This window comes from Eriocheir sinensis, unplaced genomic scaffold (genome assembly GCF_024679095.1).
Source record: "Eriocheir sinensis breed Jianghai 21 unplaced genomic scaffold, ASM2467909v1 Scaffold1332, whole genome shotgun sequence".
In the NCBI taxonomy this organism is placed as follows: Eukaryota; Metazoa; Arthropoda; class Malacostraca; order Decapoda; family Varunidae; genus Eriocheir; species Eriocheir sinensis.
This window is the reverse complement of record NW_026110665.1, coordinates 15,567-28,575: the sequence shown is the minus strand read 5'-3', so window position 1 is coordinate 28,575 and position 13,009 is coordinate 15,567. Positions and strand designations below refer to the sequence as shown.

The 13,009-nt window shown below is 47.2% G+C and overlaps 1 protein-coding gene across 1 annotated transcript; it reads right to left on the bottom strand.

Annotated features, from left to right (window-relative positions):
- Positions 1-870: 870 nt before the first annotated feature.
- On the bottom strand, positions 871-12,606 carry LOC126989846 (basement membrane-specific heparan sulfate proteoglycan core protein-like). Its single transcript, XM_050848464.1, has 4 exons — positions 12,520-12,606; positions 11,590-11,800; positions 7,132-7,253; positions 871-1,125 (listed from the first exon to the last, which is right to left on the bottom strand). The coding sequence occupies exons 1-4, from the start codon at positions 12,604-12,606 to the stop codon at positions 871-873; spliced, it is 675 nt and encodes a 224-aa protein (XP_050704421.1).
- Between the last annotated feature and the right edge of the window lie 403 nt (positions 12,607-13,009).

Sequence of the window (13,009 nt, the reverse complement as noted above, 5' to 3'; positions counted from 1 at the left end):
CTCCCCACCTCTCCTGTATCACCGGAAAGAGTAAATGAAGGACGTAGAAGTCTGGAGGAATATATATATATATATATATATATATATATATATATATATATATATATATATATATATATATATATATATATATATATATATATATATATAGCTGTGTTGAGCTGTGAATAATGAACGGGTGAGGCATGTTCTGGTGTCCCCGTCTGCCATTTCTCCCTCATTCGTTCTCTCCTCCTATCTTCTCTTTCCCTTGCTCCCCCTTGCTTTCTCCTCCCTCCTTCATTCCATCGTCCCGTCTTCTTCCCCTCTTCTATCCTCCCATCTCCTCACTGCTCTCCTTTCTCCCTTGTTCTTCCCCTTCGTTCCATCCTCCTCTCTCCTCTTCCCCTTTCCCCTGTTCTCCCTCCCTCGCTCCCCTTCCACCCTTTCTCCTCCCCTCCGTCTATCGTCAGTGTAGCCCATTGAGTGTTCTCGCCTTCTCGGTGGCCATATCCTACAAATCCCTCTTGCCCTGTCGGTGTTCTCAGTCGGTAAAGATGTGTGTGTGTGTGTGTGTGTGTGTGTGTGTGTGTGTGTGTGTGTGTGTGTGTGTGTGTGTGTGTGTGTGTGTGTTAGTGTTCCTTTATCAGTACCTCTGTGTCTCTGTGTTCCTCTATTCCTCTGTCTCGCCGCCATTCACTGTCTCTGATCACGACGATGTATATGACCATGTGTGTATCTCTGCTTTGTATGCTTTCCCCTGCCTGTAGCTCTGTCCAAGATCTTTAGAACCTAACCAAACCTAACCTGACCTAGTCTAACCTAACTTAACCTAACCTAACAACCTAACCTAAGCTAACCTCACCCAACCCTAACTCAACCTAATCTAACCTATAGAGCTTGGTCCTCTCCCTGTTTCCCTGTGCCTGTAGTCCTATCCCTGTGTTCCTCCGCCTCGCCGCTAGGATACTCACTGTGTACGATGTGCACGACGATGTGGTGGGGCTCCGAGTTGGCGGTGTGGCAGGCGTAGCGGCCGGCGTCCTTCGGGGTGGCGCGATGGATGAGGACCCTGGAGGAGGAGGAGGTCGGCCCGTGCTCCTTTACCACCTTGATGCCGCCGCGGGGGGAATCGTAGGTGAGGGGCTGCGGGGAGGTAGTAGGGGTAGAGGCAGGAGGAATGGCCAGGAGGGTGTGTTGGTGGGCGATTTTTATTCGTGATTAAAAGACGAGGAGTCAAGAGTTACAAGTGCGGAGGAAAGGTGGAGAGGTCAGAGGGAGGATCAAAACCAGTGGAAAGGCCAGTCACAGAAAAAGAGAATGGGAGAGCGAGAGGGAGAGTGGGAGAGTATAAGGAGGGAGGAAAGGTGAGCAGGTCGAAGCGGAGAAGAGGGTGAAGAAGCGGGGAGGGTCAGAGGAGAGAGAAGTGTGTGTTCCAATAGGGAGGGAAGGTTAGACGTTGAATAAAAGAAGAGGATGGAACAGTAATGAGTGAGTGGGAGGTGGAAGAGTTTGTAGAGAAAGAAAAAGAGAAAGGGAAGGACGGCAAAGAACGGAACAAAGATGGGAGAAAAGAGATGATGATTAGCAAATAAAGAATAAAATAAAACAAGTAAGCAAAGACAAAGCAATAGAAAGAGATACGAAGAGCGAAGTGAGAAGGAAGGAATGAGGAAGTGAAGAGGGAGCGAAATGAGAGAATTCAAGGAAAAATAAAGAAAAGGATGATTAGGAAGTGAAGATCGAGATAAAACGAGAGGGAAAGAACGAGCAAGCAAATAGAAACCAACCAAAAAAAAAAAAAGATGCGAGGAGCGTAACGAGAAGGAATAAGCAAGTAAAGAGAAGGGAAAGGAGAGAATTTGAAGAAGAGTCAAGCGGAAAACGAAGAGAGGGAGTGACGAAGGACGCGACAGGCAAGGACGGAGATACATGAAGGTGTGAAGAGAAAAGACGAAGGGGAGACGAGGGAGATAAAAGACAAACAAGCGAGGAGGGAAGAAGAGCAGCGAGGGGGAGGAGGAAGCAAGGCAGAGGAAAGAGAGAGAGAGAGGTAAAACAATGTGCAAGGGAGGGGAAGAAAAGAGAAACGTAATGGTTAGATTATTCTATTACTGGTGATGTATATTCTCTCTCTCTCTCTCTCTCTCTCTCTCTCTCTCTCTCTCTCTCTCTCTCTCTCTCTCTCTCTCTCTCTCTCTCTCTCTCTCGTTCGCCTGTTACATTATTCAGCACACACAATCTATGCTCCTCCGCCATTCCTGCCATTCACATCCCTTTTCTTTTTTCCTCCCTCCACTCACCCTCCTCCGCCTATTTTATCTTCCACGCCTTCCGCTAATGGCCCCTTTATGTACCCTCCACCTCCCGTTACCTCTTTCTCTCTCTCCCTCTTCCTCTCCCTGTTTTCCCTCCTCTTTTACTTCTTTCTCCTCTCTCTCCCTCTTTCGTTCTTTCCCGCATCATCTTACTTCTTTCCCTATCTCCCCCATCCTCGGCTTGTTTGTTTTGTTCTTTTCCCTCTCCTCTCTTTTACTCCTTCCTTCAGCTCTCCCTCGTCATCACACTTCTTTCTGTACCTCCCACATTCTCCCCCCCTCCCCCGTTTGTTTGTTTTTGTGTGTTCTCTTCCCTCTTTTTTCTCCTCTTCTCTTTCGTCCTTCATCTCCCTGTCTTCGTCCTCTCTCTCTTCATCTCGCGTCATCACTTTCTCACTTATTTTCATGCCTTTTTTTGCTTCCTCGCCCCGATGCTTTTTCTGCGTGTTGTTCCCTTCTCTTCTTTCTCCTCCTCCTTTCGTACCCTATCTCCCTGTTTTCGCCCCCTTCCTTATTCTCTCATCATCACTTTCTCTCTCTTGGCTCCTCATCCTTGCTTATTTTCACGCCTCTGCTTCCTTGCTCTGATGATATATTTTTTTCCCTCCTATTTTCCTCCAATCTTTCGCTCCTCGTGTCCCCATCTTCGTTCCCTCCCTTCCCCTCTCTCTCTTTACTGTTTCCTCTCCTGCTTCCTCATTTTCACTCACGTTTTACTGTCTTTGCCTCCTACCCCTGCGTTCATTTTTGTATTATTTTCTCCTCTTTTCTCGCTACCGTCCTTCGTTATTCCTCCCACGCCTCGTTATTTTCTTCCCTTCCCTTATTCTACACCCTAACATACTCCTAACACTATTTTCGTTTCTATGTTACCTCTTGCATTTTTATTTTCTCTTCTCTCTTCCTCTCAGCAACACTTTCGTTTTTGTTGATCTCCTCTATTCTTCTTCCTACCTGCTGACATTCAGCATCAATATGAAAGAAAGTAAAGTAACTCCTAGCAAAGAAAAGGTGCCTAATTATCAGAGAGCGAATTTCGTAAGACTCCGATCAATTCTAAATAATTCTGACTGGACTGAAATCTCGGCGGAAACAGATATTGATAAATCTTGGGGGGCCTTCACCACAATATTGAACAATGCCATAAGCATATGCGTACCCTATCGAAACAGACGTTCAGCTTCTAAGAAGAAACCCAAATGGTGGAATAACGAAATTCAAAATAGCCTATCTCTTAAAAAACGCGTATACAGTACATACATATCATCTCAGAGCGAGGCTGACAGACTAGAGTTGGACAGAATTCGCCGCGAAACCAAGAAATTAATAAAATGAAGCAAGAAAAATCTTGAAGAATATATAGCGGAAACGAGTAAATCTAATCCTAAAGAATTTTTTAGCTATGTAAATAATAAAAAGTCACTCACTTGTGGTATCGGACCGCTTGCTAATGATAATGGTAACCACACGAACGATGAAAATGAAATGGTTACAATCCTAAATAACTTTTTCGCATCCGTATTTACCGACGAAGATTGTTTATCACCTCAACCACCGGAGGTGAGAAGGACCGAAAAGATGTTAAGTGGCGTGCTCATCGTAGAAAGTGACATTTTACGCACAATTGAAAAGATTAAAGTAAGCAAAGCTCCTGGTCCAGACAAAATTACCCCTAGGGTCTTAAAAGAAATCAAACATCAAATTTGTAAACCGCTCTCCATCATATTCAATAAATCTTTAACAGCTGGAAAAGTTCCGTCGGATTGGAAACTTGCAAATGTCACACCAATTTTCAAAAAAGGGGACAAGTCTCATCCAGGAAACTATCGACCAATTAGCCTGACATCGATTCTTTGTAAGTTAATGGAGACTATCATTCGCGACAATATGGTGAAATTTTTTGAAGAAAATAATATGATAAATAATTCGCAACATGGCTTCCGTAGTAAACGTTCGTGTTTAACTAACTTACTTGATTTTTTTCATTATATTTTTGAGGTGTTCAATGAAAACAGATCAGTAGATATCATATATCTGGATTTTCAAAAGGCATTTGATAAGGTCCCCCACCAACAATTGCTCAGCAAACTACTGGCGCACGGTATCTCGGGTAACATTCACAATTGGCTTGTGGACTGGCTCTCTGAGCGGAAACAGAGAGTAGTTCTAAACGGTGTTACATCTAACTGGCTCGACGTCAGAAGCGGCGTACCTCAAGGATCATTGCTTGGCCCCATGCTCTTCTTAGTTTATGTTAATGATATCGATGATGGGCTCACTTGCAAAGTATCAAAATTTGCTGATGACACAAAAATTGCTAGTAAAGTAACTGCGACACTCGACGAAGAAGCTTTACAATCAGATCTAGATCGACTTGCACGTTGGGCCAATCAATGGCAAATGAAATTCAAGGTTGACAAATGTAAAGTGTTGCACATCGGAAAAAATAACAGTCGCATTCGGTACGTAATGAATGGCCAACAACTTTCTGCAATAAGTAAAGAAAAGGATCTTGGAATCACTATATCAAGCGATTTTAAGCCCGGTCAGCATTGTTCATAGGTAGTTAAAACTGCAAACAAATTGGTTGGCTTCATCGGACAAGTCTTTAATAATAAATCGGAAAAAGTAATATTAAAACTGTAAAATTCGTTGGTTCGACCCCGCCTAGAGTACTGTGTACAGTTTTGGTCTCCCTACTACAGAAAAGACATAGAAAAGTTGGAACGGGTTCAACAAAGAGTAACAAAGATGATTCCTAGGTTGAGAAATTTATCATATGAACAAAGGCTTAAAGAAGTAAATTTATTCAGTCTCTCAAAACGAAGAATGCGAGGCGATCTAATGGAAGTGTTTAAAATGTTTAAAGGATTCAGTGATATTAATGCGGAAGATTACTTCACAATTGATCGATCAAATAGAACAATAAGAAATCACAATTTGAAGATAAGTGGTAAAAGATTCTCGTCGCACGAAGCTAAACACTTCTTCTTCAATCGAGTTGTTAATGTTTGGAACTCTCTTCCCTGTGATGTCATTGATAGTACAACAGTTACGGCCTTCAAGAATAGATTAGACAAGTATTTTGAATCCAACCAGCAACTAAGATATTACTCATTGTCGTAATAACGTTAAGTTCTTTCGAATACTGGTGTCTTTGTCCGCTTTTATCGCCCGGTTAGTGGTAGCAGTAATGGTAGTTCTTTCCTACATAAATTCCATGCAGTTTTTCCATGCTGCATGGTTCTTTTTCCTTTCCTGCCATCTTTGGCTGGAGGGATGGGGGGGTGGGGAGGAGCCTTCGCCTTTGCTGTCCTTCATCTTCCACCTTTGATTAGATAGTTAGTGTAGCTTGTCACAAACAGCCTCGTAAGGACCTGCAGGTCTGCTGTTGTTTGTTCTTCCTTTGTGTTCCTTTGTGTTCCTTTATCTTCCCACGTCCTTTGTTCTCTTTACTGCTTCTTACGTTTTCTTTCAGCTCCATGTGTTTCCCTCGTTTTCTCTTTCCGACACCTTCATTTGTCATTCCAAACACTTTCTCCTTATCTTCATTTCCGTTTCTTCATCCCTAACTTTTCCCACCCCCGCATCCCCATTCCCTCCTCCCCTTCCTTCCATATCTTCCTCTTCCTCTCCTCCTTCCCTGTTTCCTCCTCTCCCTCCCTCCCTCCCTCCCACATCACTGCTTAATGCTTGCTTCCCTCCCTCACTTTCCATTATCTCTCTTAATCTTTCTTTTTGTTCCTCACTGCCTCCCTCCTTTCTATTTATGCCTTCCTCATTCCCGTTCAGTCTCCCTCCTTCCCCCCCTCTCTTCTTTCCCTCTCAACTTTATCCTTTCCTTTACCTCCAACCGAATCACTGTAAAAAAGCATATAACAATGCCAACACTATGCTCGGGTTCATAGCGAGGAACTTCGAGTGTAAACCGCCAGACGTGATGCTATCCTTGTACAATTCCGTGGTAAGACCGCACCTCGAGTATGCAGTACAGTTCTGGTCTCCTAATTTCAGAAAGGACATTTATTTACTGGAAAGGATTCAACGACGCGCCACGAAAATGATTCCAACCTTAAGGGCCCAACCGTACCACTCAAACTCTTTACACTGGAGAAAAGACGCCTACGAGGGGACATGATTCAAGTCTTCAAATACCAGAAAAAATTCAATAACGTCGATTACTCCAAATTCTTTGAACTGCAAACCAACTCAAGAACTAGAAATAACGGTTTACCCATTCAGTCGAGTCGATGTAGCACAGACATTGGAAGGAGTTTCTTTTCAAACCGAGTCATCCGCCACTGGAACAATCTTCCCTCAGAAGTAGTAAATGCAAATACCATCAACTCCTTCAAATATAGAATCGATCGCCATTTCGCTGCGTCGGGAGTAAACTGAATATCGAGGTGCTTTCATCTGCTCATCTGTCGAGCAGATTAAATCACCAAAGCGGGCAACCTCGTAATAAGCCAATAGGCTTTCTGTTGCCTGCATTTCCATGTTTCCATGTATCTCTTTCCCCTCCATCTACATACCTTTCTCCTTTACCTCACCACCTCCTTCCCTCCTCTCTCTTTCCACCCTTTTCATTTCCTCCCTCTGTCTCTCTACTTCCACCCAGCCTCACCACCTCCCTCTCTCTTTTCCTCCTTCACCTTTTTCATGTCAGTCCACTATCTCTCTTTTTCTCTTCTCCCTCACCACCTCCCTCCCTCTATCCCTTTCCAGCCTTTCCTTCCCCTCCTAATACTTATTCTTCACTCCCGTCTCTCTCAGCCTACCCCCTCCTCCTCCCCTCTTTCTCTCTGACCTCTCCTTCTCCCCCCCTTCTTACCTCCCTCTCGTGGTACCAGAAGATGAAGGGCGGCGGGTCGGGGCTTTGCTTGACGATGCAGGTCAGGTTGATGGTGGAGCCAGAATTGACGTCTAGGTCCGGGCCGCCCAGCACTCGAGTTTCTGGTTGTGGCAGAGAAGAGCACTCATTCGGGGATCTTGGGACAGGGTGGGTGGGGGAAGGGGGTTCTAAGCTGGGCTAGTGGTGGGTTAGGGGTTAGTGTGTTGATAAGGCTTCGATTGGTAGGTTAAAAGGTTCTGGGTTTGGGTGGGGGGGGGGTTCTAAGCTAGGATCGGGGTAGGGGAGGATAAGGCTCTTTCGATTGGCTTGAGGGAAAGAGGTTCAAGGTTTGGATAGGTTCTTGAAGAAGGGGCTAGGGTTCTAGGTGTGTGGACGGATCAGGGTTCTATAGGAAGGCGAGTTCGTTTATTGATTTATAGTTCGTGAGTTTATGGGGTTAGGCAAGGTTCTGGTGAGTTCGTTTACGGTTCTACGTATGCCAGCAGTTCTATTGGAATGGAAGACTGAAGGTTGTGCTTCTCGGTTCAGTGAGGGCTCGGGGAAAAAAGAGGAGGAGGAGGATAGGTTCTTTTCCCCCTCGGGTTCAATGGCATTTTAGTGGCTGTCTAATGAATCTTGACCCGGTTTGAGTTGATTTTATGCTTTTTCATGGATGTCGTGAGCAGGAAGAGGAGGAGGAGGAAGAGGAGGAAGTAAGGAGGGTGTTACGCTGGTGTAATGGAGTTTTAGTGGATTTTTAATGTCATCGTGGCTGTTTAAGGATGCAGTTTTTTGTAGGGTGGTTGTAAGGGGTATGTCAAGACATGTGGCGGTGCTTATTCCATGGTAGAAGACACAGCAGGTAGTCTCGATCCGCCCTCCCCCACCACTCTGTGCGCATTCTAAGTGACGTCACTACCTAGACGAGAGAGAGAGAGAGAGAGAGAGAGAGAGAGAGAGAGAGAGAGAGAGAGAGAGAGAGAGAGAGAGAGAGAGAGAGAGAGAGAGAGAGTGTGAAAATTCAAAGGTCTCCTAATGTAATGTAGTTCTTTGGTCGTCAAAGTAGGTTCTGATCCTGGAATGCATTTTCAACACTGTTTTAGTGCCCTCTGCATCAATTTCCCTGGAGTGTTAGGACAATTCACTCATATAATAATAATAATAATGACTACAGGGCATGTGCATTCACACATAATCCAGGGCTCCCATTCCTCTTTAAAGTATTTGTTCACCAAAGTCTTGGGTACAGACCATAGTGCCCGGTGCAGCTAAGCTCATTGAGATCCTTCCCTCAACAGCCTGGCAGTTTCCATTGTGCTATGCAATGAGGCCACAGCCTTATGATTTATATATGTACAAGATATGCAGGGATCTGCACCCACGAACAATGCAACACGAAGGCATATTAAACAAGAGTTTCCCGTGTCACAGAAAACGGACAGCACAGATAGACCTCCTCTAGCCGGTGGCTACGTCAAGACTGAGGTCCCCGCAGCAATCATACCTCTTCTTCGTCTAGATTGTGACGTCACAGTCTTCCTGCGCAGCCCACAGAAATTCTGGTCCAGCGGCCCCCCCCCTACTGTGGGAATACTTTGCTTGCCTCCCTTTACCTTGCTTATTCTACAGCGGTGTCGTGTGTGCGGGCGTCTGGTTCCCTCAAGACATGGCGAAGGTTATCCAAGAGCGGTGACGTGTGTGTTGGTGTGTGTCTGATTCATACCTCGAGTGTAAAGGACGGCGTGATGGAGTCGGTTCAGGAAGTAGGAAGGAAAAGGGGGACGTGTTGGGGGAGGTAGTGAATTGAAGAGCAGGTGGCACGTTCCATTTCTTTCTCCTCTTAAAAACAATGTCTGACTTGTTTATATAAGCGTCAAGGTATGGGAGTAACTGTCGCTGAAGGGAGATTAGGCGTTACATGTTCTCTCCTCGTACAATCTCTTATCTCTCTCTTCGCTTTTTCTTGCTCTCAGAGGGGAATGTATCACATCATAACATTTTGTACCTGAAGGAGCGGCTGGGGGAAGGAGATTACGTGTTACAAAACCTTCCTTTTAACATAACCTTTTCTACCGGTCATCTTGCGTAACTTTGAGGCAGGAAGGGGACTTGGGAGCGAGCGGTTGGAAAACAATATATTTATTTTCGAGTGAGGGAGTGGGAGGGGTGGTTGAAGGGAGATCAGATGTTGCAGAAACTTGTTATTATAACAGCCCTTTCTACCTGTGAAACTATGTAACTTTGAGGCAGGTAGGGGACATGAGCGAGCGGTTGGAAAATAGATGTTATACTCGTTATTAGAGTGAGGAAATGGGAGGGACTGTTAGAAGAAGGGGGATTAGGTGTTAAGAGCCTTCCTTTTATGCCTTTTGTACCTGTGATCCTCCGTAAGTTTCAGGCAGGTAGGGAACTTTAGAGCGAGAGGTTGAAAGATAGATGTTATATTCTGTTTTGTATATTAGAATGAGGTAATGGGAGGGACGGTTGGAGGGGGATGAAGTGTCACAGAGCCTTCCTTTTATCATAAACATTTGTACCTGTGATCTTGCGTAAGCCTCAGGCAGGTGGGGGACAGGAGCAAGCGGTTGGAAAATAGATGTTGCATTCTTTTTAGTGAGTCAAGTGTCAGTGTAAGAGAGATCAGACGTTGGAACCTTTTATCGTAACCTTCTGTACCTGTGATCTTACGTAACTTTCAGGCAGGTAGTGGACTTAGGAATGAGGGATTGGAAAACAGATTTTGTATTCTATTTTTTCATATTGTATTTTTATCTCTTTCTCTGCTCCGGGTTCCAAGAGCGTGTCGGCCACAGAAGCGTCCGTGAAGGAGTCCATCACGCCCCCTCGCCGCCCGCTCTCCGGCTCCCCTTCTTACACCCCAAATTGTATCCCCGGAAAACGCCGGCGAGAAACTTGATGCTCCTTATATTTCCAGGACAAAATATTAAACTTCTTTGGGGATCTCTTCCGTCGCCCTTCCTCTTCATCCCTATCTTTCCCTCCCTGACACACATACATACACACTCCCTCTCTCTCTCTCTCTCAGGTTTTTTCTCCTTTTTTATTCATCCCGTTCCCTCACGCTCAGGGTATCCCTCCCCGTCCTATTCCTTCAGTCCCTTCCTTAATTCCTTTCTCCCTCCCTCTCTTCCATTCTTCTTGGCTTCTTCCTCTTCTCTTCTTTTGTTTCCTTCCCCTCTTTCTCTCCTCACGCCCCCTTCCTTTTCTTCTCCTCACTCCACTCTAAAGTTTTATTTCCTGCCTGTTTTTCCGCGCCAGTCTCACCTTTCTTAGTATTTAGTCAACTCGTCTCTTCCTTTTCGTTTCCTCTCCCTCAGATTTCAGTGCTCAGTTTCGTTCATGTCTCTCTCTCACACACACACACACACACACACACACACACACACACACACACACACACACACACACACACACACACCGGTAGCTCAGTGGAAAGAGCGTCTGCCTCACAAGCAGAAAGACCGGGGTTCGACTCCCCGGCCGGGTGAAGATAAGTTTATCTTCTTTTACGTGTAGCCCGTGTTCACCTGGCAGTGAGTAGGTACGCGACGTCAGGCAAGGAGTTGTGCCCTCGTTGTCGCGGTGTGTTGTGTGTGAGTGGTCTCAGACCTACCCAAAGATCGGTACTACGAGCTCTGTGCTCTACCGTAGGGGAACAGCTGGCTTTCACGAGATTGACCCGCAGCAGACCCCCCCCCCCCCTCTCTCTCTCTCTCACACACACACACACACACACACACACACACACACACAAACACACACTGTTGAACGCCAGCACTCGTCGAGCGAGCAACTCTCCTGGCCCCTGGACCACCTGTAGACTGTTGAGTTGCTCGCTCGGCTCAGCTAAGGGCTGCCATGAGCATCCGTTTCCCCGCCTGGCACGCCAGCCGGCGGGTTCTTCCCCTCGACCCACGCCTGAGTCTTGCATCGACTCGACACCCCGCTACGGGCCGCCACATACGGCAAAGGCCCGTCTCCCTTAAGGGGAGATACCTATACCAACCAACCATCCAACGAAATGTAATAATCTCTCCTCGGTAAACACCTCAGGCACCACTGGCCCCTCGGTGCCACCCTCGCCCTCCCAATGGCACCTTTACTCTCGTGTGGCGCCGAGCCGCCCCTGCTGACACCTATCCCAGTGTTGGCCTTCTCATGCCTTCTGTCTCGCCGCCTCGTCCCGTCGCCCGCCTCTCGTTTTCCTCCTCGGACGCCCTAAGAGACACCCTTCCTGTTACGCCTCACGAATGACGTCTACTGTACTTCCTTTCGCAGTGCAACGCCCTCGTCCTCCTCCTCTGGTACTTAGACTCTCCCCTTCGCCGCTAACTGCGTACATGCTTCCTCGTGAGCCTAGATATTACCTTGTCTAAGTGCCTCCCTCCCAGCTTCCCCTTCCTTCCCCATCTCTCCCCCAAAAGAACTTTCACCCACCGACAACAGTGAGCCAGACGGCCGTGGAAAGGGACGGCGAGGTGGAGGTCTGGCACATATAGGCCCCGGCGTCGCGGTGCTGGGCGTAGTGTATCTTGAGCAGCCAGTCCTCCGAGCCGGGCTGGTGGATGGCCTTGAAGCGGTCGTCCTTGGTGAAGGTGAAGCGCCCCACCGTCAGCACGCCCAGGTCCCTCCTTCTTATCCACGACACCTTCAGGGGAAGAGAGAGAAGCGGCACGTGCAGATTAAAAGGAGGGAATTAGGGAAGAGAGGAGGAGGGGGGGTAGGGGGTGGCTGAGATTGGATGCACACACAATGTGAGCCGCGAGTCTCGACAGCTGCATTAGGGAGAGGTAACGCGGCTCTCAAAGGGAATATCAGGCGGATCGTCGAAATTGAAAGTGGTAAATAAAAGGGTGTACTTTTGCAACTGGCAGGAATCAAACATTTTTTTCTGTTTCCGTGTTGGCAAAGGGATGTTTTCCTTACATGCTTCAAGCCGCCCTCCTCCTCTGATCTCCTAAGGCTGCGGCGGCCCGTCCCTCCCTTCCCTACACACCCACCCTGCCGCACAGCCTCCAGGGTTTTACTTCGATGCTTTTTCCCACAACTCGTTATTATTTCAAGGCTTTTCTGATCCCTTAGGATTCAACGATCCCGCGCCACTTACCTGCCTACCTGCCTACCTCCCTCGACCTGCCATGATTCCCAGACGTATCCAATCATCGCTTAACCTTTCCTCCTCTTCTTTCTGGCCTGTTTCCTCCTGTGTCTGCACTTGGCCTCTTGTGACTCTGTGTGCCTTTGTCTTTCTTAACACAATCCCTCCCACCCACACACACACACGCACACTAGCTTCTTCCTCTTAACCTTCCCCACACAATCCTAATTTTTCCTACTCCGTCCCCAAACGCGCCCGCCCGCACTCACCGTACTGTTGCTCAGCAGGAACTTGATGCGGCAGCCGAGCACCGCCATCCTGTCCAGCTGCACGGTGATGTTCTTGGTTTGGGCCATGTCAAAGCTCGGCCCGCTCAAGGGGAAGTTCTTCCAAACCGCCTCCTTCTGCGTCTCCTCCAGCGCCTTGGTAAACTCCGCTTCCGTCCCGTCCACGCCCACGGGAGGAAATGTGTCGTTAGTGTTTTCAGAGGGACGTGGGGGGAGGAGAAAGAGATGGAGAGAGATAATCAGGAGTGGTACGTGGGAGATGAGTGAGGGAGATGACCCGTGAGAAGAGGGAGAAGGAGATTAAGATCCAGTGGCAGGGAGGGAGATACGGTGGATGTGCGAGGAGAAAGAGAAAAGGTGCGGAAGATAATAATGCCAACTGATATCGCAGAAGCTATAATGGAATAGGCAGAGCGAGATATGAAGGGCCATACGTCATGAGGCTCTTAGGAAAACAGAATGCAGTGAGCCC

Coding starts and splice junctions, on each gene's coding strand:
- LOC126989846 (XM_050848464.1), bottom strand. CDS start 12,606: ATGGCCCAAACCAAGAACATCACCGTGCAGCTGGACAGGATGGCGGTG. Junction 7,254..11,589: donor CGTCTGGCTCACTGTTGTCG/GTGGGTGAAAGT, acceptor TGCCACAACCAG/AAACTCGAGTGCTGGGCGGC. Junction 1,126..7,131: donor TCTGGTACCACGAGAGGGAG/GTAAGAAGGGGG, acceptor ACCTCCCCGCAG/CCCCTCACCTACGATTCCCC.